At 37.8% G+C, this 26,897-nt stretch overlaps 1 protein-coding gene across 3 annotated transcripts in view; it reads left to right on the top strand.

Moving 5' to 3' along the window:
- The window catches only part of TRIP4 (thyroid hormone receptor interactor 4), a 64,855-nt gene that overhangs the window by 14,602 nt on the left and 23,356 nt on the right, over positions 1–26,897 (top strand). For all 3 annotated transcript variants that reach the window (XR_002077992.2, XM_053888961.1, XM_019441815.2), the window contains exons 4-11: positions 1,692–1,904; positions 3,311–3,389; positions 9,271–9,400; positions 12,485–12,700; positions 17,468–17,594; positions 20,974–21,161; positions 25,052–25,176; positions 26,551–26,642. Coding sequence is in view for 2 of the 3 variants with exons in the window: in XM_053888961.1 (XP_053744936.1) it covers positions 1,692–1,904; positions 3,311–3,389; positions 9,271–9,400; positions 12,485–12,700; positions 17,468–17,594; positions 20,974–21,161; positions 25,052–25,176; positions 26,551–26,642 (1,170 nt within the window). In the remaining variant the exon portion in view is untranslated. The remainder of the gene's footprint in view (positions 1–1,691; positions 1,905–3,310; positions 3,390–9,270; positions 9,401–12,484; positions 12,701–17,467; positions 17,595–20,973; positions 21,162–25,051; positions 25,177–26,550; positions 26,643–26,897) is intronic.

The following is a 26,897-nucleotide window of genomic DNA, read 5'->3' as shown; positions in this document are numbered from 1 at the left end:
TTATCTCTATATCTCAACTTCTGGCTTTGGGTATCTCAACTTCTAGCATGTCATAGCAAAGAATTGTTCTTTTCCTTGTAGTAATTTTCCCATCCACTAAAACTCTTGAAGATGTTTCTTCCCTGAAAAGGGAAAGCAAGAGGCATCTATATAAATAAGTGTTTGAATGTTTATGTCCCCCCCACCCAAATTTATATGTTGAAATGCTAGTGCGATTATATTAGGAAGTAGGGCCTTTGGGAGGTTCTTATGTCATGAAGGTAGAACCCTCATGAATAAGTGTTCTTGTAAAAGAGATCCCACAGAGCTTCCTTGCCCCTTTTGCTGTGTTAGGATACAGTGATCTAGAAGAAATCATTTCTGTGACCTTGAAGAGGGCCCTCACCCAACCATGCTGGCACTCTGATCTTGGACTTCCAGCCTCTAGAACTGTGAGAAATAAATTTCTGTTATTTATAAGCTACGCAGTCTGTTATGTTTTGTTATAGCAGCTTGAATGGACTAAGACAGAGGCTGATAAATAAAGTTTTCTATTTAAACTTTTAATTTTACAACATATAGACAGAAGTGAACAGATGTATTTTCACAAACTGACCATATCTTTATAGCCAGAAACAAAACATCACCCTTCCTCTAAAAGACCCCCATTTTGTCCCCAAAAAAAAAAATGACGTCCCTCCCCGGGGAAAACACCTTCCTGACTTCTAACACCATAGATTAGTTTTGCCTGCTTATGAATTTTGTGTAAATGGAGCTATATAGTGTGTATTCTTTTGTTGTGGCTTCTTTCAATCAACATGGTTTATGGGAATTAGCAATATTGTTTTGTATAGCTATACTTTTTCATTCTCATAGCTACCGACAATTCTATTAAGTGAATACATCAATCTGTTGAACATTTGGATAGTTTCCAGTTCCATTGCTGCAATGACATTCTTTTACATGTCTTCTGGTGAACATATTTACACATTTCTGTTGAGTATATATCCAAGAACTGAATTGCTGAGTCACAAGATATGCATATGTTCAGCTTTGGTAGATACCAGTTTACACTCCCACTGACAGTGTATGAAAGCTTTAATTGTTCTTGTATCCTTACCAGCACTCTTCTGTATTTTCTTTTTCAGTTTAGCCATTCTGGTTGGTATTGAATTTTGGTTTCTTTTGCATTACCTTGATGAGTAATGAAGGGTAGCTTAAGTACCTTTTCCTGTGTCTGGTGGCCAGTTGGATATCTTCTTGAATGAAGTTCCTGTTTAGATAGTTTGCCCATTTTTCTATTGTGTCATCTGTCTTTTTCTTATTGAGCCATTTGTTTTTAATTTTTCTTACTTTAAACCTGTATCATCTGCTTTTAGAGACATTTTTGTTTTTATGATCTCCACTTTAAGCATGCTTATATATGTCCCGTAAACAGCTTTTACTGCTAGATTTACCTTCTACCAGCTATAATAGGGGACTGAAAGCTACTAGCAAAAAAGGCAAGGTATATCAGGTAGCTTTTCTAGAATATAATCTTTCTTCAGACCCTTGATTATAACCCTTAATTTGTGTTTCTCTCACTACCTTCTGTCATGGTTCCTAGATAGTATATAAGTTGTCATTGAACAGAACTGAGGTTTTTCTTTTCTTGACTATTTTCATCGTCATTAATTTTTTTTATGTTATTTCTGATATCTTTGTACAATTAGGCACAGGAGAACAGCAGCTCCTTAAAGAAGAAGACAAAGTTTGTCAGTTTATACACAAAAGAGGGACAGGACAGGCTTGCAGTCCTGATTCCTGGTCGCCATCCTTGTGATTGCCTGGGCCAGAAGCACAAGCTGATCAATAACTGTCTGATCTGTGGGCGCATTGTCTGTGAACAAGAAGGTTCTGGCCCCTGCTTTTTCTGTGGCACTCTGGTAAATTGTTTCTTTTATATTTTATTTTATTATCTTTTGGTTGAGTACGTAGGGACATTCACATCCTTAGTAATTTCTTTTTTCTTAGGAAATTTCTTCCCTCAAATGTCCAGGAAACTCTAGTAGCAGGAATTCGATTAATCAAGAAACCAAGGTTCTATCTTAGTACTGAGGACTGTTAGTGAGAAGAGTTTTGAGTATATATATTGTTGAAGGCTCCAAGTCTTGTACTATAACATAATCCTCAGGTTATTATAGCTTCTATTTCCAGGACAACTCATCTCCATCTTCGTTGTCTGAGAGAATGATCTCAAGAGTGTGGTAGTAATGACTGTCTTACAAACACCCTAATGAGTTGTCTGCAAAGCTTATTCTGCCAGTTGAGCTGGTTGGCAGAAGCAATGGCGTTTGATGTTGGTAAAGGCATCCATTTTATATATTGCCTTGTTTTCCCTTCTCTGGTGCCTTTATACAGTACACTCAAAAACTAAGCTGAAAAAAAAAAATAAGCTAGTAGTGGATGACCTGAAAAATGTAGTATCTACAATAAAAAATATAAAATGAAAAAATACATTCTTAAATCAGCAGTAAATATCCTCTGATATGGGGCTTTCTGTAGAAAAACACCCTATAGCTGCTAGTGGGAACTTTGTGCCACTGCAGCAACCTCTAGGCAATTTCCATGTTTTCTGATAAATCTTTTGAATCCTTAAATTCAAGAAAGAGTAATGTAAAGCAGATTGGCCTTTGAAGTCTTGTAGTTTTATAAACTCAGTATGAAATTGGTTTGAAAGTAACTCCTTTTTTGCCTCCCTTATAATTGCAGTCATTTTGTAATAAATAGAACTTTTTCTTTGCTTAATATATTCATTATTTTATAAGTAAGTAGTATTCAAAGACAAATGCAATATGTATAGTATAAAAGACTAGTTTTCACTGGTGGCACTGTAATTTGCTTTTTCTGGTTCTTTCTAATAAGACATCTGTTTATAATTTCTTTTGTAAGACTTGGATTAAATGATTAGAACTGGAAGTCTTTTTTAAAAAAAAAGTATTATATTTTTTCCCCAATATTCAATGATGGCAAATCTTTGTCCTTTGAAAGTAGGTTAGATTTTTTTTCTTTTTTCTTTTTTTTTTTTTTTTTTTTTAGCTATCAAATCATTTAGGGACACTTCCAATGAGATCAGTTTTTTCTATGGTTCACATAAGAAGGGAAAAATCGAAAGAGACCAGGGCAAACTCATTTGGATATGTATATTTTTGTTAGGTTTAGATAACAAAAAGCACCAGTGGTCTCATTTTATTGCCATACCTCATGTGTAATTTGAGGTTACTTTTTAGATATATTAAGACAAAATTAATGTAACTATTGGATCATGTGTCTTGTTCTTGTTACTTTATAGGTATGTACTCGTGAAGAACAGGATATTTTACAGCGTGACTCAAACAAGAGCCAGAAATTGCTGAAGAAGCTAATGTCAGGTAGGCAACATTGTTCTGATTGGATCACCATGGTGATGAATACATTTTGTTGTATCTGTGATTGTTTTTCTTGTATACTGGTATGCAAGATGCAGTTTTATTTACTCATTTATCCTACAGGTGTTTAAAAAAATTTTTTTTATATTATTTTTTTTTTGAGAGAGAGAGAAGTGGATAAGGGGCAGAGAAAGAGGGAAAGAAAGAATCACAAGCAGTCTCCATGCTGTCAGAGTGGAGCCTGATGTGGGGCTCGATCCTAGGATCTACGAGATCATGACCTGAGCCAAAATCAATAGAAGGATGCTTAATTGACTGAAGCACCCAGGTGCTTCTCTCAGCATTTATTTTATATTTTTAAAAAATGTTTATTTATTTATTTTGTGCAAGAGAGAAAGAGTGCACATGAACAAGGGAGGGGCAGAGAAAGGGAGAAAAAGAACCCAAGCAGGCTCCATGCTGTCAGCACAGAGCCCAATGCAGGGCTCAGTCTCTTGAAACGTGTGATTACGACCTGAGCTGAAAGCAAGAGTCACATGAAAAGATGCTCAACATCATTCATCATCAGGGAAATACAAATCAAAACCACAGTGAGATACCACCTCACACCTGTCAGAATGGCTAAAATTAACAACACAAGAAACAACAGCTGTTGACAAGGATGCAGAGAAAGGGGAACCCTCTTGCACTGTTGGTGGGAATGCAACTGGTGCAGCCCCCCAGATGTTCATCGACTGATGAATGGATAAAGATGATGTGCTATACATATACAATGGAATATTACTCAGCCATCAAAAAAGAATGAAATCTTGCCATTTGCAACAACGCAGATGTTAAGGGAGATAAGTCAATGAGAGAAAGACAAATACTCTATGATTTCACTCATGTGGAATTTAAGAAAGAAAACAGATGAATATATGGGAAGGAGGGGGAAAGAGGTGATAGGGAAACAAACCACAAGAGATTCTTAACTGTTGGGAACAAACTCTGGGTTGATGGGGAGAGGTGGGTGGGAGATGGGCTAGATGGGTGATGGGTACTAAGGAGGGCACTTATTGTGATGAGCACTGGGTTTGTACGTAAGTGATGAATCACTGAATTCGCCTGAAACCAATATTGCATGGTATGTTAATTAACTAAAATTTAAATTAAAAAAGAAGGATACGATTGTTAATTTCTTTTGATAATTGTACTATGGTTATGTGAGATAAGGTATTAGCATTAAGGGAAACTGACAGAAAGTTATATAGAACTTTTCTTCTTTTTTTTTTTTGCAACTCTTTTCTAAGTCTTTTTTTAATAATTTATTATTATTATTTTTTTAGTTAGCCTATGTTTTGAGAGAGCGCAGGGAAGGGGCAGAGAGAGAATCCTGAGCAGGCACCCCACTGTCAGTGCAGAGCCTGATGCAGGGCTCAAACTCAAAACCTGTGAGATCATGACCTGAGCTGAAACCAAGAGTCAGACACTCAACCAACTGAGCTACCCAGATGCCCTTTTCTATGTCTTTTATAGTTGAAAAACACTTAATAAAAATTGTTAAGGACATGGGTGCCTGGCTGGCTCAGGCAATGGAGCATACAACTCTTGATCTTAGGGTTGTGAGTTCGAGCCCCACTCTGGGCATCTGAGTGAGTCAGTCAGTTAAAAGTCCAGCTTTCGATTTTGGCTCAGATCATGATCTCATAGCTCTAGCCCTGCACTGAGCTCTTTGCTCTTAGCACAGAGCCTGACTCAGATCCTCTGTCCCCTTCTCTCTCTGCCTCCCCCCCGTTCACATTCTCTCTCTCAAAAATAAATGAACATTTTAAAAGAATAAAATTTGGGGGGGGGCACCTGGGTGGCTCAGTTGGTTAAGCGTCCAACTTCAGCTTAGGGTAGCACAGTTGGTTAAGCATCCAACTTCAGCTCAGGTCATGATCTCACAGTTTGTGACTTGGAACCCCAAACTGGGCTCTCTGTTGTCAGTGCAGAGCCTGCTTGGGATCATCTGTCTCCCTCTGTCTGTGCCCCTCCCCCGCTCTTGCACACACTCTATTTCTCTCAAGAATACATAAACATTTGGGGCTCCTGGGTGTCTCAGTTAGTTAAGCATCCAGCTTTGGCTCAGGTTGTGATCTGCCCGTGGGTTCGAGCCCCACATCAGGCTCTGTGCTGACAGCTCGGAGCCTGGATCCTTCTTGGGGTTCTGTGTCTCCCTCTCTCTCTGCCCCTCCCCTGCTCACGTTCTGTCTCTCAAAAATAAATAAAACATTAAACAAACAAACATTACAAAGATCTTAAAAATATTTAAGGGCATTAAGAATAAAAAAAAAATGTTTTTTAATGTTTATTTTTGAGAGAGAAAGACAGAGCATGAGTGGGGGAGGGGCAGAGAGAGAGGGAGACACAGAATCCAAAGCAGGCTCCAGGCTCCAAGCTGTCAGCACAGACCGATGTGGGGCTCGAACCCACGAGCCATGAGATCATGACCTGAGCCAAAGTCAGATGCTCAACCAACTCAGCCACCCAGACGCCCCTAAAAAAATTTTTTTTGGATGTTTATTTATTTATTTTGAGAGAAATAACAAGCAGGGGAGGGGCAGAGAAAGAGGGAGACAGAGAATCCCAAGCAGGCTTTGCACCAACAACGTGAGCGCAATTCAGGGTTTGATCTCATGAACCATGAGATGGTGACCCAAGCTGAAATCAAGAGTTGGTTGCTTAGCTGCCTGAGCCACCCAGGCACCCCAGGACATTTTTAAAAGGAAAAGCAATGTATCCATTACTTTCCACTTATGCAAATTTTTGTTTTTGCTTTAGTTCATAGTTTGTTTTTTTTTTTTCATTAAAAATTGAGGGGGCGCCTGGGTGGCTCAGTCGGTTAAGCGTCCAACTTTGGCTCAGGTCATGATCTCACGGTCTGTGGGTTTGAGCCCCGCGTCGGGCTCTGTGCTGACAGCTCAGAGCCTGGAGCCTGTTTCAGATTCTGTGTCTCCCTCTTTCTCTGACCCTCCCCTGTTCATGGTCTCTCTGTCTCAAAAATAAATCAATGTTTAAAAATAAATAAATAAATAAATAAATAAATAAATAAATAAATAAATAAAAATTGGTTGGTATTAGTGATCATAGTGTATATAGGATTTTGTTTTCCTTTTTTTCTTTTGTTTTCATTTTTCTCTATTAGTATTTTATAATTTCTATGTTGCTATATATTCTTCACATTTATTGATTTTAGTGGCCCAAAATAGTCTATTAACTTGATTTATTGTAATTTGATCACCTACTTCCAGTTACTGAAAATTTTGACTCTTCAAAAATTATAAATATTACAGTCACCTTTGTTAATATATCTTTCAATTTATTGCTTTGGGATAAATTCCCAAGAATGGGATTACTGAGTCAAAGATTATTTTTTATTTATTTATTTATTTATTTTTAAATTAATCTCTACACCCAACGTGGGGCTTGAATTCACAACCCTGAGATCAAGGGTTGCATGTTCCATCAACTGAGCCAACTAGGCGCCCAAAGAAGATGAGTTTTATTTATTTACTTTTTATTTTTTTTAAGAATATTATTTTTTTTTTAAACTGAAGTATAGTTGATGCACAATGTTATATTAGTTTCAGGTATATATAACTTAGTGATCGGCGATTGTACATGTTATACTATGCTCACCACCACAATTGTAGCTACCATCTGTCACCATATGATGCTATGAAAATACCATTGAGTAGATTTTGTATGCTGTACTTTTCTTCCTTAATCAGTCTGTGACCAAAAGCCTGTACCTCCCACTCCCATTCATACCTTTTTGCCTGTCTCTCAATCCATCTCCCCTCTGGCAGCCACCAGTTCTCTGCATTTAGGGATCTGTTTCTGCTTTTTGTTTTTTTTTTTAGATTCCACATATAAGTGAAATCATATGGTATTTGTCTTTAATATGATCATTTTTGACACTTAAAATGTATTTGCCACATTACTTTACCAAAATATTGTATCAGTCTACAACAGCATAATGACTAAAGTCTGTCACTGTTGAATTTTGACATTTCAAATATTTTTATTTTTGTAGTTAATTATTTTATTGAAGAGGTTGAACATTATCTCCATATTTTTTCAGTTAGAATTTCTTTAAGGTCATTATTATGAGAAAAGGTAGTTATAAATGCCTTTTTAAAAAAAATATTTTAAAATGTTTATTTTTGAGAGAGAGAGAGGCAGAGTGCGAGTGGGGGTGGGGCAGAGAGAGAAGGAGACAGAATCCAAAGCAGGTTCCAGACTTCAAGCTGTCAGCACAGAGCCTGAGGCAGGGCTTGAACTCATGAATCACAAGATCGTGACCAGAGCCAGAGTCAGAAGCCTAACCAACTGAGCCACCCAGGTGCCCCCTAAGTGTTTTTCTTATGTTCAGAACATAAGAATCTCTGTTTCTCTCTCTCTTTAGTCTTTTTTTAAAATGTTTATCTGTTTGTTAGAAAGCATGTACGTGTGCGAACAGGGAAGGGGTAGAGAGAGGGATACAGAGGATCCAAAGCAGGCTCTGAGCTGTCAGCACAGAGCCGAATGGGGCTCAAACCCACAAACTGTGAGATCATGACCTGAGCCAAAGTTTGATGCTTAACCAACTGAGTCCCTCATGCGCCCCTTTCGTTTTAATCTTAAGAGAGAGTTTTGATAGGAATTTGAACAGGCCTGGAGTTTGAAATAAGCATAAGGTCAGCCTTAATTTCAGCCTTGTTGTTTTCCTAATGCATCTTAGATCTTGGCTTTATCATAATTCATGGCTCTCTTTTCTGTGATATATAGGTTTATGGTTTGCTGTCATGTAGGAGATGACACATGGGCTGAGGAATGAATATGGGCTTTAGAGTTAGACCTAAGTTTAAATGTTGTTTCCACCTTTTAATTTCTGAGTGACTCAGTAAGTATATTATTGTCTCTAAACTTTAGTTTCTTTTTTTATAAAACAAAGATAGTATAAACTGTCTTACACAGTTATTGGGAGAATTAAATAATATATATTAAGTGCTTTAGCATCTAATAAGTTTTCAGTATTAAAAAAAATTTTTTTTTAATGCTTATTTTTGAGAAAGAGAGAGATCAAGCACAACCGGGGGAGGGGCAGAGAAAGGGAGACACAGAGTCTGAAGCATTCTCCAGGTTTTGAGCTGTCAGCACAGAGCCCGATGCAGGGCTCAAACCCACGAAATGTGAGGTCATGATCTGAGCTGAAGTTGAACGCTTAACTGACTGAGCCACCCAGGCACCCTTCAGTATTCATTTCTGTCCCTTTCCTGCAATTTCTACTCTTTTTTCTTCCATTGTCTATTTTTTAATTTTGCTATGTCTAAGTATGTCTATTTTTTTTAAGTTTATTTATTTTGAGAGAGATTGCGAATGGGGAAAAGGCAGAGAGAGGGAGAGAGAGAGAGAATCCCAAGCAGGCTCTGCACTGTCAGCACAGATCCCCATATGGGTCTCAAACTCATAAACCATGAAATCATGACCTGAGCCCAAATCGAGGGTCAGATGGTTAACCGACTGAGATGCCCAGGCACCCCTGAAAGTATGTTTAAAGGTTGTAGTCACCCCTACTTAATAAATCTTTTCCTTTACATGGCATTTTTATATTGTTTAACAGTTTGGTACCCTTAGTGATCCAAATTTCCACATGGGAAGGAGTGGATCCTAATGTTTCCTGAAAACCAATCTTGTGTGAAGCCCTGCTTAGTGCTTAATAAGTAAAGCCTAGCCCGTGTTATTTGTTTTTCATTGAAATGAAGGCTGTCAGCCATTTAGAACAGAGACAGATCTTCTGATATTTTGTTCTTTGCTGCACAGTGATACAACTAATTTATATTACAGTCTGATACCATTTGGTTTCCTTATTGAATTTCAGGGACGGAGAATTCTGGAAAGGTGGACATCTCTACCAAGGACCTTCTTCCTCATCAAGAACTGCGAATTAAGTCTGGTCTGGAGAAGGCTATTAAGCATAAGGACAAACTGTTAGAATTTGACAGAACTAGGTATGTGGTTAGAATAACAAATGCTAAGAAATAGAGTGGTCTACATATCCTGGCCATTAAAACATTATTCTGGAACTTGATACCTTTTTACAGTGAAGTATAAAAGATTCACAGTAAAAGAAGAGCTCTGCTACATAGGAGGCCTACATCTTGTTTTTGAATTCATGTTTGAGTAAGATAGGTTCCCATAAAGAGCATCTTACCCTGCAACATTTTTAAATTTTTGCCAGATGCCAGTACTAGTATACCGCCAGAAAGTTGATTTGGGTTGACAGAATTCCCCAGTTGTTTTCCTTGCAGCCATTCCTTCCATCAGTCACCGTATGTTAGAGTGCCTACCATGTGCAAACGACTGTGCTGGGCTCTGGAGGATCTATAAGAAGTTGCTTCCGAAAGAGCATAGGTAGTGGCATATCCTGGGAAGGCCTGGTTTACCCTTCCCCTTCCCGTTAACACTAAATTTGTTTTCTGATTTAATGATCAGTGTATTAAAATGTCCCTAAATTTAGGGCGGATAAGGTGGCTCAGTCAGTTGAGTGTCCAACTCTTGATGTCAGCTCAGGTCTTGATCTCAGGGTCATGAGTTCGAGCCCTCTGTTGGGCTCTGCCAGACGTGGAGCCTACTTAAAAAAAAAAAAAAAAAAGTTCCTAAATAGGCTTTTACACTCCTACACTTTTGTCATTTAGCCCATTGACTTCTCTGTAGGAGACAGTTTTATCAATTTGTTAGTTCATTTTTTCTTTCTCTTTCACCTTTTTCTTCTTTTAGACAAAATATGTATTGAAAGCCAGTTAGTGGTAAAAAATGTTTAAATAGGACTTATACATTCATTTCTCAAGTGGCCATGTGGGAATCTGTGAGGGTCCTTGGAGAACCCTGAATCTCCTATGTATTGTAACTGACCTAGGAGTCTATTCCTGGCATTATAAGTTTTTGGTTAGACATACTTCCTCCTTCCAAACCCTTTGCTGTAAATCTGAGATACAACTTTGAAAGCTTTTTTTTTTTTTTTTTTTTTTAACGTTTATTTATTTTGAGACAGAGAGAGACAGAGCATGAATGGGGGAGGGTCAGAGAGAGAGGGAGACACAGAATTTGAAACAGGCTCTAGGCTCTGAGCAGTCAGCACAGAGCCCGACGTGGGGCTCGAACTCACAGACAGTGAGATCGTGACCTGAGCTGAAGTCGGACGCCTAACCGACTGAGCCACCCAGGCGCCCCATAAAGCTTTTTTTTTTTTAAGTTTATTTATTTTTGAGATAGAGCAGGGGAGGGGCAGAGAGAGAAGGAGGGAGAGAATCCCAAGAAGGCTCCGTGTTGTCAGCGCAGAGCGTGACACTGGGCTCGAACTCAAGAACCGTGAGCTCATGACATAAGCCAAAATCCAGTCAGACACTGAATTGACTGAGCCACCCTGGTGCCTTGAAAGCTATTTTTCTTTTTAATTTTTTTTTTTTTAATTTACACCCAAATTAGTTACCATATAGTACGACAATGATTTCAGGAGTAGATTCCTTAATGCCCCTTACCCATTTAGCCCATCCCCCCCCCCACAACCCCTCCAGTAACCCTTTGTTTGTTCTCCATAGTTAAGAGTCTCTTATGTTTTGTTCCCCTCTCTGTTTTTATATTATTTTTGTTTCCCTTCCCTTATGTTCATCTGTTTTGTCTCTTAAAGTCTTCATATGAATGAAGTCATATGATACTTGTCTTTCTCTGACTAATGAAAGCTATTTCTGAAGTAAGCCCATCACAAGGTTTGTAACTCCTATTCACTCAATATTTATTATTATTATTATTTTAATGTTTATTTTTGAGAGAGAGAGAGAGAGAGAGAGAGAGACCACGTGTGTGTGAGTTGAGGAGGAGCAGAAAGGGGAGCCAGAGGACCTGAAATGGGCTCCACGTTGACAGCAGAGAGCCCAGTGTGGGGCTCGAACTCACAGACTGAGATCATGACCTGAGCCAAAGTTGGGTGCTTAATTGACTGAGCTACCCAAGCACCCCTACTCTTAATCTTTTAAGTATCACTTCTAGCCCTAGTCAATGAAACTGTCATTAGAAGTAGAATTAGCAATGGAGTACATTTCTTGGTAAATAGAAACTAGAAAAGGGTCTCTCTCCACAGATATTGCTCCTTTTCTTGTGTGTTCCAGGATATTAGTTTCATTATTAGGTTCACATATAGGAGCAGGTTTCTCCTGAGCTCTCTGAAACTTCCCACTCTCAGTCTACTTTAAAACTTGTATAATTCCAGCCATGTCCTGAAAAGCTGAAATCAGTATATGAATCTGATTTCAGTATTTCCCTATGCCTTTGTATATCACTAATTTGTAATAATTAGGCACGGAGTCAATTGTGACTGGATTTGTGCATTTGGAGTAGTCAGTTAAGTTCTGTGAGCCCCACCCCAAGTTCATTATCTGTAGAATGAGAGAATTGGGTCATTAAAATTCCTTCTAGTTCTCAGTTTCTTTGTTGATATGATCTTAGAAATAGGTCTGATTGACATATCTTAGAATTTGATCCAGTGTTTTAGTGAGGGACAAGTGATAAGATTGGGGGGGCAAGGGGTAGAAACTGACATATAGTAGTAGTAGGATGTCCTAAGAGTAAGCCATGGGCCTTAAACTGTCCAGAATAGAACTCTTTAAGTTTCTAAGGGAAAGGCAGCAGTTGGGACTAGCAGGAATCGACTGGACCCCAGTTGTTGAGGGACTAGGAAAGTGAGTAAGCTGCCAAGATATGAACTCAGATGCAGCAAAACCAGGTGATAACCCAGTTATGGCTGGACTAGTGAGAAAGAGTTAGAAGAACAATGGGTTGTGAGGCTGTGTCTTTTTCTGCCTGAAGGTGAGATTAGTTTTATGAGCTGAGCTAGGCCTGCTGTGGGGATAAGGTACATGCTGAAGCTGGGGACCAAGCAGAGCTTGACCTTATTATGGAACTTTTTTGGGCATCTGTGTTTGAGATACTTTTCAGGATAGCAAAGAGTAAACTGCCTTAAAACAGTTTTCCAGTAATCAAGTCCCTGTTTTGTCAACAGGTAACCCAATTGACATGTGTTCTCTTTATCTCCTTAGCATTCGAAGGACGCAAGTCATTGATGATGAGTCAGATTACTTTGCCAGTGATTCTAACCAGTGGTTGTCTAAAATTGAGCGGGAGACCCTGCAAAAACGAGAGGAGGAGCTGAGAGAATTTCGACATATGTCTCGGCTCTCTAAGAAAATCACCATTGACTTTGCAGGCAGGAAGATCGTGGAAGATGAAAATCCTCTAGCAGAGTATCACAGCAAGTAAGTGGGCAGCACCAGAAAGGGTCTGGGAGGGGGCATTTTGTCTAAAAAGGATTTGCCCCCTCTCATGGATCTGTTATTTTTGTTGATTTTAAAAATAATACATTCATTTGGAATAGAAAAATGTAAGAGTGGCTAAGAAAATTTTGAAAATGAACAGTGAGGGTAACTTTTCCAGATAATTACTATAGTTTGATAAAAAACTTTTTAAACAATGAGGTGCCATTTGGGCATGGGAATGTAAAGGAATCCAGTACAAAACCTGCATTGTATGTGTTTGTTTGTATACATGTGTAAATTAGTAATTAAAGCAGGTAGCATTTCTAAATAATAAGGAAAGGGTTAAATACATGCTGGGATGATTGGCCACCAGCTTGGAAAAAATTGACATTCGATCTCTATTTCAGACCATACTGTGATAATAAGTTTGGCTAAATGGTTAAATGTAAAAGAGGTAAAAGGATCAGAAATAAAGAAATGCAGGAGAATATAGATACAGTCTTGGTGTAATAAAGTGTTTTTTTTTTTTTAAGTTTGTTTATTTTTAGAGAGAGCATGCGTGCGTGTGTGGGCACAGGGAAATGGCAAAGAAAGGGAGAGACAGAGAATCCCAAGCAGGCCCTGTGCTGTCAGCACAGAGCCTGACTCAGGGACTCAGGGCTCCATCCCATGAACCATGAGACCATAACCTGACCTGAGATGAAGAGTCCAACACTTAGCTGTGTGAGCCACCCAGGCGTCCCATAGCTCTTTCTAAGCAAAATATACAACCCAGAAGACAAAAAGACGAGATGTCAAAAAAATGTTTTAATGTTATTTATTTTTTTGAGAGATAAAGAGTGTGAGTGGGGGAGGGGCAGAGAGAGAGGGAGACACAGAATCCGAAGCAGACTCCAGGCTCCAGGCTCCAGGCTCCAGGCTCTAGGCTCCAGGCTCTGAGCTGTCACCACAGAGCCCTATGCGAGGCTCTACTGCACAACTGTGAGATCATGACCTAAGCTGAAGTCGGAAGCTCAACCAATTTAGCCACCCAGGTACCCCTAAGACGAGATATTTTAAATAAAGTAAAAAAAATGCTACCAAGCTGAGAGAATATTTTAAACATTTTTAAGTCAAAAGAGGAAGATCTATAATATGTAAAGACCTGCAAATTAAAACAAAACATACCAAACCAGTAGAAAGACGAGCGAAGCCTAAGGACCATTTACAGGTGAAGAAATACAAATGACCAATAGAAATTAAAAAAAAAATTTTTTTTAAATGTTTCTTTATTTTTGAGAGAGAGAGAGAGAGAGATATAGTATAAGCAGGGGAGGGACAGAGAGAGAGGAAGACACAGAATACAAAGGAGGCTCCAAGCTGTCAGCACAGAGCCTGATGCGGGGCTTGAGCTCACAGACCATGAGATCATGACCTGAGCTGAAGTCGGACACTTAACCGACTGGGCCACCCAGGCCTCCCGGCCAATAGAAATTAAAAAAAAAATGTTCAACTACTGGGGCGCCTGGGTGGCTCAGTCGGTTGAGTGTCTGACTTCAGCTCAGGTCACGATCTCGCAGCTTGTGAGTTCGAGCCATGTGTCAGGCTCTGTGCTGACACCTCGGAGCCTAGAGCCTGGTTCGGATTCTGTGTCTCCCTCTCTCTCTGCCCCTCCCCACTCGCATTCTGTCTCTCTCTCAAAAATAAATAAACATCAAAAAAAAATTTTTTTTAAAAAGTTCAACTAGGGGCATATGGCTGGCTCAGTCAGAAGAGCATGTGACTCTTGATCTTGGGGTTGTGGGCTCAAGTCCCATCTTGGGTGTACAGATGACTTAAATAAAACTTTAAGCAATAAATAAATAAATAAAATGTTCAACTAGTTATAAGGGAAATGGAGATTTTAAAACAATGTATCATTAAATTGGCTGAAATAAAAAATACATATATACAAAATACTACATGCATAGTCTGTGAGTATAGGAAAATGAATATGCTCTCTTACTGTGGATGGGACTATTAAAATGGTACAGCCTCAATGCCAAGAGTAAACCCTAATGTAAATTATGGATTTTGGGTGACAATGTGTCAGTGTAGGTTGATTAATTTTAACAAATGTACTACTACTCAAGTGAGGAATGGCTGATAATGGCAAGGTATGGATGTGTGGAGTCAGGGAGCATATGAGAAATGTGTGAACCTTCTGTTCAGTTTTGCTGTGAACCTAAAACTGCCCTAAGAAATAAAGTCTCATGAAAAATTCCCATCATGGCCAATTTCAAGTTACCAACATGAAGTCACTGAACATAGAGTTCAGAGACATGTGTATTGGCTCCAGCATAGCACTGAAAAGAAAGCACAGGATCTTCCTGTTTTTTGTTTTGGAAATGGTGTCTGTCTGTCTGTATGTCTGTCTCTCTCTTTCTCTCTCTCTTCCTCCCTCCCCCTCCACCCCCCTTTCTATTTCTTTCTCTCTCTTCCTCTCTCCCTTTCCCTCTCCACCCCCTTTCTCCCTCTCTCTCTCTCTCTCTCTCTCTCTCTCTGTCTCCCCCTCCATCCCCATCCCCTTCCCCTTCTCTTTCATTCTCTCCCTTCCCCTCATTCTCTCTCCCTCTCTCTTCCTCCTTCCCTCTTTGTCTCCCTCCCTCCCCATCCCTCCTTTCTCTTCTCATCCTCTCTCCACCCCTCTTTCTCTCTCTTTCTCTCCCCCCTCCCCCCCCCCCCCAGTTGGATATTGGTAAACATAGTAATGCTTTCCACAAGGTTCAGTTTTGGCCTCCTCTTTCGGATCTGCCAAATCCATTGTAGAATTTTCCTAAACAAAGGTTGTTCTCTCCATAAAAGAAATTCTACCACTAGCTTCAAAATAATTATTTGTTCTTACCTATTACGTATGTGATACGTAAACATAAAGAAAAAAAAGTAAAATTATTTTTTGGTGATGGGTTTAGGAATTTTTCTTTTTTTTCCCATTAATTTGTATTTTCCAGTTATAAATTACCTTTATAATAACAAGTTATTTTTATGTTCAATAAAAAGTACATACAGCCCTTTAGAAATTAAATTGGACAGTATCTCAAATTGTATCTTAAATTATGCATACTTTTTGACTTACCAGCTATAACCAGGTAGTAAGATACTAGTTTCTTCATCCCCTTCTCAACATTTAAAAAAAATATTTGCTCTTCTCACATATGAAAAATTGTATTTATTTTGTGAAAATTTTTATTTATATTTCTTTGTTTTGGTTGTATGCTGGTAAGTCTGAACATTCTAAAAATGTACTGATTAGCTACTTGTATTGCTTCTTATATAGGTTCTAGAGTTGTAGGTACATTTACCATTTATTATATTTCAAAATTATTTCCTTCTTCAGATCCCACTGTCCCCACCCTATTTTATTTAGACTCCCCTCTTCCCTCAAAATTCTTGGTTTTTTTCTTCTTTCTTTATCTCTCTCTTTCTTTTTTAGCTTTATACCTGTTGTGTTTCTGCTTTTTCCTTGGTTTGGAAATCTCTCCCACAATCTTTGCCTTTGAAATATCTACCTACTTGGTACAACACATGGGATTATAATAATAATCATTGTAATAACTCTCTCATAGTAGCACTACATCCTTCCATGTTTTGTTCATCATCTTCATAGCTATCTTAAACCTGCCATTTAGAGTCAAAGCTTCTTGAAGGCAAGAACCATGTTTTCCATACCTTATTTAAGTCGCCTTGCGTATAAAAGGTTCCTAACAAATATCTTTGGTCTTTTCTACTGGTAAAATCCTTTCATTATGTTGTGCCTCAGAATTATCATTATCCATAAACATTTGTCAAGCATCTGGCAGGGACATGGAGTATAGCAGTAGGTAATGTAGAGGTACTGGATAGAATAAGATACAGTTCCTCTAAGATCTGTGATCTCCTACTACCCTAGGATTAGTTCTACAGTCTTTAAATGGAAATCATCACATTCTTTTGTAAATTTAGAGCCAAAATAAATAGCAAACCATGGGCACAGGATAACATGGGATGTATCTGCTGTTTGTTTTTTAAAATATTTTTCAATATGTATTCATTTTTGAGAGAGAGAGAGAGAGAGACAGGGCATGAGTGGGGAGGGACAGAGAGGGAGACAAAGAATCCAAAGCAGGCTCCAGGCTCTGAGCTGTCAGCACAGAGCCCAATGTGGGTATCGAACCCACAAACCGTGAGATCATGACCTGATCTCAACCTGAAGTTGGACCCTTAAGCGACTGAGCCACCCAGGCACCCCGATGACTATTTAAATAGTAGGTGCTATAGGACTTCAGAGAAAGGAGTAAGCACTTTTGTGCTGGGCCAGTAGAGGACCTTACTACAACTTCTGGACCTTGAAACAAGGATAGAATCTAGGTCAGCCTGGAGGAGTGGAGAGGGCCTCCTGAGTGTGCAGAGGAGTAATGGAATGTGTTGAGTAAATAGGCAGCTATAGGATAAATACTCTGCTGTAGGTCAGACTATTTCTAGGCAGCTGTTCTAATCTTGGCATTTTTAGTAATCCTGTTAAACAGATGAATGATTGTAGTGTGCCCTACCTATTTTCTTAGTGTTCTGGAACTTTTACTAATTCATATTCCTTAGGGTTCTTGGAGTGAAGAGAAGGAAGTTGGTGATGGGGAGTAGGAAAGTTCATCCATGGACCCCTCTTTGAATTTCAAATTTTCTCATTGTTGAAGGATTTTATGTTGTGGTAAGTAAGGATATTCTGAGCATAGAACTTTACCAATTATTTCATCCTTTGGTTTGTCATCACAGACTAGATGAGACAATACAGGCAATTGCCAATGGAACCTTGAACCAACCACTCACCAAATTGGATAGATCTTCTGACGAGCCTTTGGGAGTTCTGGTGAATCCCAACCTGTACCAGTCCCCTCCCCAGGTTAGTGGACCTTTGCTGTAACTGGTAATGAGAGGAGTTTGGGCCCCAATATTTCTCCTTTCAAGTGTGCCTCTTTCATAGACTTTAGATATCAGTGTGCTTTTTCAATACACCCACCGACCTTATTTTCTGTCCCCAGTTTTTTCCATTTTTTTGCAATACTTCTTACAAGTTGGCCTGTATTATCTTCTGAGTATTTCCCAAGAGAGGGTTTTGTTAAGTAAGAGATTGAGACAATAATCCCATGGTTCTTTTGTTGATGTTCTTTCTCTACCTTTTATAGAATATGAGTAGTCCCATAGAGTGGTGTTTTAAATTAATATGTTCATTGTTGTCATTCATTTTTCCATCATATCATTGAGCATCTATTATGTGCTATCATGATAGTAAGTGACAAACTGTATGTTGCTTCTATCCTCAAAGAACTCATAGACCAGTAGGGAGAAAAAAATCACATAAGCAGTTCTAATACAAATAGAGATATAAATAAAGTATGGTGGAAACCCAGAGAAGGGAAGTACCACTTCCAGTTGAGGATAAAAGAAGCTTTAATAGGGAAGCTACATTCATTAAAAGGAAATATCCAAGAAAATGGGTGTTTGGGGATGGTGGGGAAAAAAACATTCCAAGCAGACTGAACTGTAGGAATAAAGCATGGGTACATGAAAGCATGGCCTGTATATTCATGGAAAAATGAATGTAGGCTGCATAGATAGTGGTTATCAAAGGGATTATCCTGAGAAACAGACTAAGGTTAGGTAGGTAGAACCAAATCACTAAAATGTTTAAATGTTTAGAAATTTTTCATATTTTTATTTGGTATATAAATGTGTGCCATAGAAGGTTCTTCCGCAAAGAGATGCAGTCAGAGCAGTTCTTTAAACAGCCTAACTGTAGGTACTTGTTCATTACTTTACACATGCCAGCTTCTTTGCCAGGTGCTAGAAAATTAAAAGGTAAAGGCCCAGCTCCTGTCCTTAAAGACTTAGTGGGGAAACATGTTTGAATACAAATAATTTGAATTCCTTAAGATAGTTGCATATAATACTATATGTTAATTCTACTTCAATTAAAAAAAAGTGCAATGATAGACACATGTTGTGCATAGAGTAGGACTTTAGGAAAGTGTTCATAAACACTCTAGGAGTCACGAAAGAGTGTTTGGGAGAAGACTTACAGGATGAATAACAATTTCCAATGAGACAAATCTAGGGAGAAAATTCCAGGAAGTTCATTTACAAAGGTTCAGCAGTTTAGGAGTATTGTAGGTTTGGTAGAACCAGAGGTAATTAAGTATTGTTAGAAGCTAAGATGAAAAAAAAAGTTGAGATGGACTAGTGGGTGTATTAGTTTCCTAGGGCAACCATAACAAAGTATCACAACTAGTTGGCTTAAGACAACAGCAATTTATTCTTTCACAGTTCCTTAACACCAAAATCAAGACGTTGGCAGGCCCACACATTCCCCGCAAAGGCTCTATAGGAGAATGCTTCCTTGCCTATTTGAGCTTCTCCTGGCCCCAGGCATCCCTTGGTTTATAGCGGGATCATTGAAATGTCTGTCTTCGTCTTCACATGGTCTTCTTCCCTGTTTTTGTCTATGTGTTCTTTTTTTTTCCTAAGGACAGCAGTCATTGGATTTGGGGTCCACCCTAACCCAGTATGACCTAATCTTAATTTGATTACAAATGCACAACTATTTCCACATAAGGTCACTTTCACGGGTTCTGGGTAGATGTAAATTTTAGGGGGGGATACTACTCAACCCAAAACAGTAGGCAGCATCTTACCATGAAAGGCCTTATGTCTCATGCTAAGGAGTTTGGTTTTATTTCAAAGTAGGCAAAGAGAAGTCCTTAAAGAATTTTAGTTGAAGATTGGCATGACTTCCATGCCTGTATAGAGAGATTCGAGGGAGGAGTAAGACTAAAGCAGGGAATTTGCTAAGAAGGTTATTGCAGTAGTATATTGGGGAGCTGATGAGGGCCCAGGTTAGTGTAGTAACACTAGTAGGACAGTAGAGAGTTACTTAAAGGCTAAAAATGTAGATGAGACCAGTTAGCAGGCTCTGTAATAATATCAGTGAAAGATAAGAGGTTAATTTGAGAAAGTGGATGTGGGAATAGAGAAACAGGTAATATAAACTATAACTGTAGTAGAGATAATACAGTGAATGTGGACCTCAGAATTGTTCAAGTACCAACATGTTTATGAAATCACTTATTTCCCCTGTAACGGATGAGTCCTTCCTCTATATTCCCAGTTAAGGGCTTCTATCCCCAGGTAGTATTTACTTAATTTTGCTTTATATCTTGGTTAGCTATTTATGTGTTTTTCTTCAACTAGGATCATAAGTGCCTTGAAAGAAAGAACTGTACCCTTTTTATACTTGATGTGCTTTTTACATGGTCAAGTACTGAATAAATGTTTGTGTTTTTTTTAAGATATGAAGCAGTTGATTAGAGTCATAAAATTATATTACATTAAGATTCTTAAAGATCAATTTAGTCCAACCCCATCATTTTATAATTGAGAAAACTGAAACCTTTAGAGGTTAAATGATTGCTTAGAGTCTCTAAACTACCACTCTAGTTTTTTCCCCCTATAAATTATCAAACAAGTCAAAAAATTAAGACAACTAACCAAAAACTTCATCTTAATAAAGACCTTTTTTTTTTTTTTTTTAATTTTGAAGACTTTCAGTCTTCTTGTTCTGGAACAAACATGAATCTTTGTCATTCTGTGACAGAACTGCCAGGACACATCAGTTTTCTATATTACCACTGTCCTATAATTTTCTCTTCTCTTCATGTAATGGGGGGCTTGTTTCAGTAATTCTCCATCCTTTCTGTAAGAGACAGGTTGTTCCTTTCAGGGTAAGAGAGTATGTCTTGCATCCAACAGTCATAACTACTGCCCCTGATAGCATCTGATTGGCTTTATCACGGTCCCAGCATGTGACTCTGCCTTTAAGCACATGAAAGGTGTGTGGACCAAAATTTGGAACCTTCATTTAATGCAGTTATGTTGGGAAATTGTCCAGAATCCATTATGGATCATTAATAAGTTTACAGTAGAAGTAATTATAGACCTTATACCTGGTCTGCTTGTTGTATTTTTGCTGGAATTAGGAATCTACGTATGGAGATTTCAGCATTCTAATTATCTTTTAAGATAGGACCTTGTTATCATATCTACAACTCCTTCTGAATTTATACCTACACCTCTTATGTCCTTGTTTCAAACAAAGGTGGGATAAACTTTAAGAAAATGTGCCCAGTATGATTTCCTCATTGTTAACATTCATCTCATTTTGTATACCTACCCCAGGTTCTTGCCTTGTCAGACAGAACTGTATATTTGGTTTCTTTTTTGTGTAGTGGATAGACCAGACAGGTGCAGCCTCACAGAAGAAGGCTTTCCATTCAGGAGGATCGGAACTAGAAATGAACTCCTATCGGCACCAGTTGCGAATCCAGGACCAAGAATTTCAGGAAGGCTTTGATGGTGGCTGGTGCCTCTCTATGCATCAGCCCTGGGCTTCTCTGCTTGTCAGAGGGATCAAAAGGTAAGGACAGAAATGAATCTTGCCAGTGGAAGATTTTACAGTGACACAAACTTGATTTAGAATTATGGATTAGAATTCATTTTCCCCAATATAGTGACGATTTATAATACTCTTCAGCACATAGAACTTTAAGCAGTATATTCATGTTACTGATTTGGTAGTAGTGTTTTTACTGAATAGCTTAAAAAAAACCTGAGGTTAGAAAGGCTAAGGATCCTAGTCATAAAAAAAGAATAAAATACCAGTTTTTCCATCTTCAGAATGAAGTCTCTTGACAAAACTTCTCTTGGCTTTGCCTTTGGAATATAGTATTCAACAACATTAATGATTTGATCTTATTTGAAATGCAGTTTTTATGGCTATTTATTAATTTTTTTAAGACAACAGCCCAACTATGTTTTTTTCTTTCATATATCTATGTACTAATCTGACTAATCATATGAAAAACTACTTGTCTAGAAAAATGAGGGATTTAAGAGTTAAGTCGCTTTATTACAAGGTTGAGTGGTTGTACCTATTCATGATGGTTAGAACTTAATGTTCTATGGTTTCATGTTTCTTCTCAATTCAATTTTATTTTATTTTTTAATTTTTTTATTAAAAATTTTTTTTTAAGGTTTGTTTATTTTTGAGAAAGAGTGTGAACCAGGGAGGGACAGAGAGAGAGAGGGAGACACAGAATCTGAAGCAGGCTCCAGCCTCTGAGCTTCAGTGCAGGACCCTATCCCACAAACTGTGAGATCATAACCTGAGCTGAAGTCAGACACTTAACTGACTGAGCCACCCAGGTGCCCCTATTTTATTTTAAGTTTTTTATTTATTTTTGAGAGAGCTCAAGCGGGGGAGGGGCAGAGAGAAGGACAGAGGATCTGAAGCAGGCTCCACACTGACAGCAGCATGCCGGATGTGGGGCTTGAACTCACGAACCATGAGATCATGACCTGAGCTAAAGTTGGACGTTCAACCAACTAAGCCACCCAGGTGCCCCGCTTCTCAATTCAATTTTAAAAAATATTTTTTTCAATGCATCTGGCTGGCTCAGTTGATAGAGCATGTGACTCTTGATCTTGGGGTTGTAAGTTAGAGCCCCACGTTGGGTATAAAGTTACTTAAAAATAAAATCTTTAAAAAAATTAAAAAAATAGTTTGCTTTTATAAATATAAATAGAAAATTGGAAAATACGGTGAAGTAGCTAGAAAGAGAAAGATCGCCTATAATCCCACCACTTAGAAACACCTACTTTTAGAATTTTAGAGGGCTTATTTATATTTATTTTCCTGTGCTGTTATATAGTGAGGTAATAAAATATATTTAGTATTTTACTTCTTTCACTTATCATTACAACATACTCGCTTTCCCTTTTTTTCCAGTTTTATTACAATGTAATTAACAAATAACATTGTATTAGTTTAAGGTATCAACATAATGATTTGATATATGTATATATTTTTAAATGGCTGCCTCAGTAAGTTTAGTTAATTTCCTTTACCTCACATAGTCACAAATTTTTTGTTTCTTGTTGTGAGAACTTTTAAGATCTATTCTCTTAGCAGCTTTTAAATATACAGCACAATATTGTTAACTATAGTCACCATGCTGTACATTACTTCCGCAGGACTTACTTATCTAATACCTCAAAGTTTTGACTATTTTTACCCATTTACCTCTGGCAACCACCACTATTTTCTATCTATGAGTTTGTGTTTTTTCAGATTCTGCATATAAGTGAGATCATACAGTATTTGTCTTTTTGTCTGATTTGGCACAATGCCATCAAGGTCTGTTGTAAATAAAATGGCAGGATTTCCTTTATTTTTATGGGTGAATAATATTCCATTATGTATATATACCACATTTTCTTGATCCATTCATCCATCAGTGGGCATTTGGTTGTTTCCATATCTTGGCTATTATAAATAATATGGCAGTGAATTTGAAGATGCAGATATCTTTTTGTTCCTTTTTATTTTATCTATTAGAATTTACTATGCCTGACAGTGTCCTAACTCATAACAGTAGTAATATACTTAAATAAATTTTTACAGTTCTAAAAGCAGCAGTAGCTCTATAAAATAGATAAGGCCAGTATTATTACAGTCTTGCACAAATGAGGACACTTACGTAAGGACACTTTATAGATAAAGTAGCTTTCTCTGAATTAAAAGCTAGTTAGTGGCAGAGATGGAACTTAAGTTCAAGTTTTTAGTGGTTTTTTCCAGTCTTACTGTGTAAGTTTCAGTCATTTGTCTTCTGAAAGAAAATTTTTTATTGGCATTTAGTATCAATCATTTCTACTTTGGTGTATTCATTATTAGCTGTGATTTCCTTCTTTCATTACGGTGCATTGTCATTTTTCTCCCTTCCTGAAGGTTAGGTCTTCTTGCTTTGGTTTGTAATTGCTTTTTAGTTCATGTGTGTGATGCCATTAGAACAAATGCATGTGAATCTGCTTCTGCTCCAGGGCAACTAGACCCTCAGGTATCTGTTCTTACTCAGTTTTCTACAATTTGGGTGTCTTTTCCCTCTTCCAAAGCAGAAAACTAAACAGCTCGCTTTCTGCTGAGAGAATCAGAATGTTTACATTTCTCTCCTGTTTTGGATCTATATTCTTCAGATTTTGTTACTGAAAAGAACAGATGAGCAACATCCAGCTCACAATCACGAATCCCACAGAAATAAAATGAATGATTCTGCCACATTTGTGAGACCATTTTCCCAATAACCCTTCAGATTATTCGGTGTGGAGGGAAGAACGATACTGATTAGTTCTTCATTTTTTGATCACCTGCTATGTATGTGCCTGGCACTATTTCAGTTCATCTATATTGGAAAATGAAGGATAGGAGAAATTCCCTATTTCCCATTGTAAGAATAGTGTAATAGCAGTATATTATCAAGGTATTTTATTTGATTGGAACTAAAAGAGAAACATCCTTTTTTTTTTTTCTTTTTACTTATTTATTTTTTGAGTATAGTTGACACACAATGTTACATTAGTTGCAGGTAGACAGCTTAGTGATTTGACAAGTTTATATACATTATGCTGTGTTCACCATAAGTATAGCTACCATCTGTCCAGTTACATTGCTATTATAATATCATTTTATTCGTTATGCTGTGCTTTTTATTACCGTGACTTAACTCATTCTATAACTGGAGTCCTGTATCTCCCTTTCTCCTTCACTCATTTTGCCCAACCTCCCATCCCCCAGGAATATCTTTTTGTAATCCTTGGAGAGTAATTAAGTTCTCTTGGATGCATTGTTATTCCATCTAAAGATTCTTTCAAACTAGTCAAGTTGTTTAATTATTTACAAAGAACATAATCCTTTATAAAATACTTAGAAAATATAAATGAATATGGTTACAATTTAAAGAGTGAAGATGATAAACATTTTTATTTACTTAAATTCTATAAAGTGACAACTATAAAAGTACTATTCTTAGAGATTTGTGTGTTGGTGAAGATTTTTCTGTTAGGTTAGAAAACAATTAACAAATCTTCCAAGAAAAAGTTAGCCCGTGACTCAAAGAACATCAAGGATTTCCTTTTTGTGGAACAGTTTGGATGCCTTAAAAGTGTAAGATTTAAATGGTGGAAGTCACAAGGCTAGTGAAAGATACAAGTCTGACTTACAGAGATGGAGTTAAAAATAGGACCTGAAAGAGATCATTGTCTTTATTCTGATGATAGGAAAAGCTAGAGAACAGGGTTCATACTCCATTTAAGGGTATTGTGTTATAATTATGTTTTTCACACAAAATACCCCTCTTTGTGAGATATCTTCTATAGATCTCTTGGTTTAGCCGGGTGATTTGCTATATTAGATGAGATCCTCTGGGACACTAGAATTTAGATCCTTTCTACTAAATTTGTAATTTTTTTAAGGGTGGAGGGCAGAAGTTGGTACACTCCTCACAGAGGACGTCTTTGGATAGCAGCCACAGCCAAAAGACCCTCCCCTCAAGAAGTCTCAGAACTCCAGACTACATATCGTCTTCTTCGTGGGAAAGGTGACAGACATATATTCTCCATTCAGTATTACTTGATGGAAAGGAAAGAAGTTCATCTTCTTTCACCCCCTTCCTCCTCTGACTTTTTTTTTTTTTGGGGAGAGGGAAGTAGATGAGAGGGACTTTAATCTTTGTGTACGTTTGTTTGTTTAGTGGCAAACCTGGGCACATGTTCAAAGCATTCATTCATCAAACAGTGCAAATAAAAATATTAGTTCCCAGGGCGCATGGCTGGCTCAGTCAGTTAAACATCTGACTCTTGATTTCAGCTCAGGTCATGATCTCACCGTTTGTGGGTTCAGCCCCCACATCGGGCTCTGCTCTGGCAGCGACTAGCCTGCTTGGCATTCTTTCTGTCTCTCCCTTTCTCTCTGCCCTCCCTTGCTCACACCTGCTGTCTCTCTCTTTCAAAATAAATAAATAAACATTAAAAAATATGCCTATCAGTTCCCAAGACCAGAAATCAACCAACTAGTTTTAATTTAAGAAAATTTTCTTTTTTAAAAAATTTTTAACTGTGAGAGTATAATGACTTTTATAAACTCTGGGATCTTTAGATTGGGAAGAACAACCACAATAAGAATTTTTTGAGGGGACTGACCCAAATAAACATCTGCTATGGGATTTGGACAGGTCAGAGTTGGTTGACTTAACCATTATATTTTGGGAATTACCCCCAAGCACATCATATTTGGATCCAAAAAAACTGTTTCTGACTCTTAGATGTCTTGTTTTTCTTCCTCTTACCTAACTCATACACTTGCTTTGAAGGTGGAATGAGGGGATGATTATAGAACTACCTTTAAAAGTTTTAAGGAAACCAAAACTTGAGGAATCAAAGGTGCTTGTTTCCTTAAAAGCACAATGTTTTGACTGATATGACTAGCTTGTTTTAAATTTATGTTCTGTCATTCTTTTTTTTGCTCTCTCTCTCTCTCTCTCCCCCTGTGTTCTGTCATTCTTAAATGTTTTACTACACTTTTTGGTTTTTCTCTTCACAGCTGTAGCTTGTTTCCAAAACCCATCGCCACCAAACTCCAGGTTAATCCAATTGAGTATAGGTGGAATGATTTTTTTGGAGTGAAGTTGTAGGGTCCTTGAACTTTTTTTGGAGTGAAGTTGTAGGGTCCTTGAACTTTGATGGTGTAAGGGTAATTTTTTTTATAGCTTAGAATGTAGATAGTGGACTATGCCAGACACTCACTAAATTTGTTGCTAAAATGCAAACACTTGTGCTAAATAAAAACCTCATTGTTTTTCTGTGTCTACAGTAGGTAATAGAGATAGTGATTTGTTCAGAATTGGAAACAGATTTGTGAGTTTCAGGGGAACAAAAAGGAGATATAGCTGATGCTTCTCTTATTCTTGATTCAGATGTGGAATTTCCCAACGACTATCCATCAGGTTGTCTTCTGGGCTGTGTGGACCTCATTGACTGCTTGTCCCAGAAGCAGTTTAAGGAACAGGTGGGTAAAGTATACTTCTCTTGGACACATGCTTAGTTTGCCACCATAGTTGACTTGTAAATCCTTCAATACAGAATATCGTGCTGATAGTAAGGTGATAGCAACTGAATTTAGACATGTGAGGATAATCTTTTCATAGGGAAATACTGGACAGATACAAGACCAGTGCAGAAACAGAAAAACTGGTGATTGTTCTGGTTTCTAATACATGTACATTTCTGCATAAAAAGCTATTTCCCCAGTCAGGCTAACAAA

The sequence above is a fragment of the Panthera pardus genome, unplaced genomic scaffold (assembly GCF_024362965.1).
Source record: "Panthera pardus isolate Hobbes unplaced genomic scaffold, ASM2436296v1 HiC_scaffold_24, whole genome shotgun sequence".
Classification (NCBI taxonomy): domain Eukaryota; kingdom Metazoa; phylum Chordata; class Mammalia; order Carnivora; family Felidae; genus Panthera; species Panthera pardus.
This window is presented reverse-complemented; position numbering and strand designations above follow the sequence as displayed.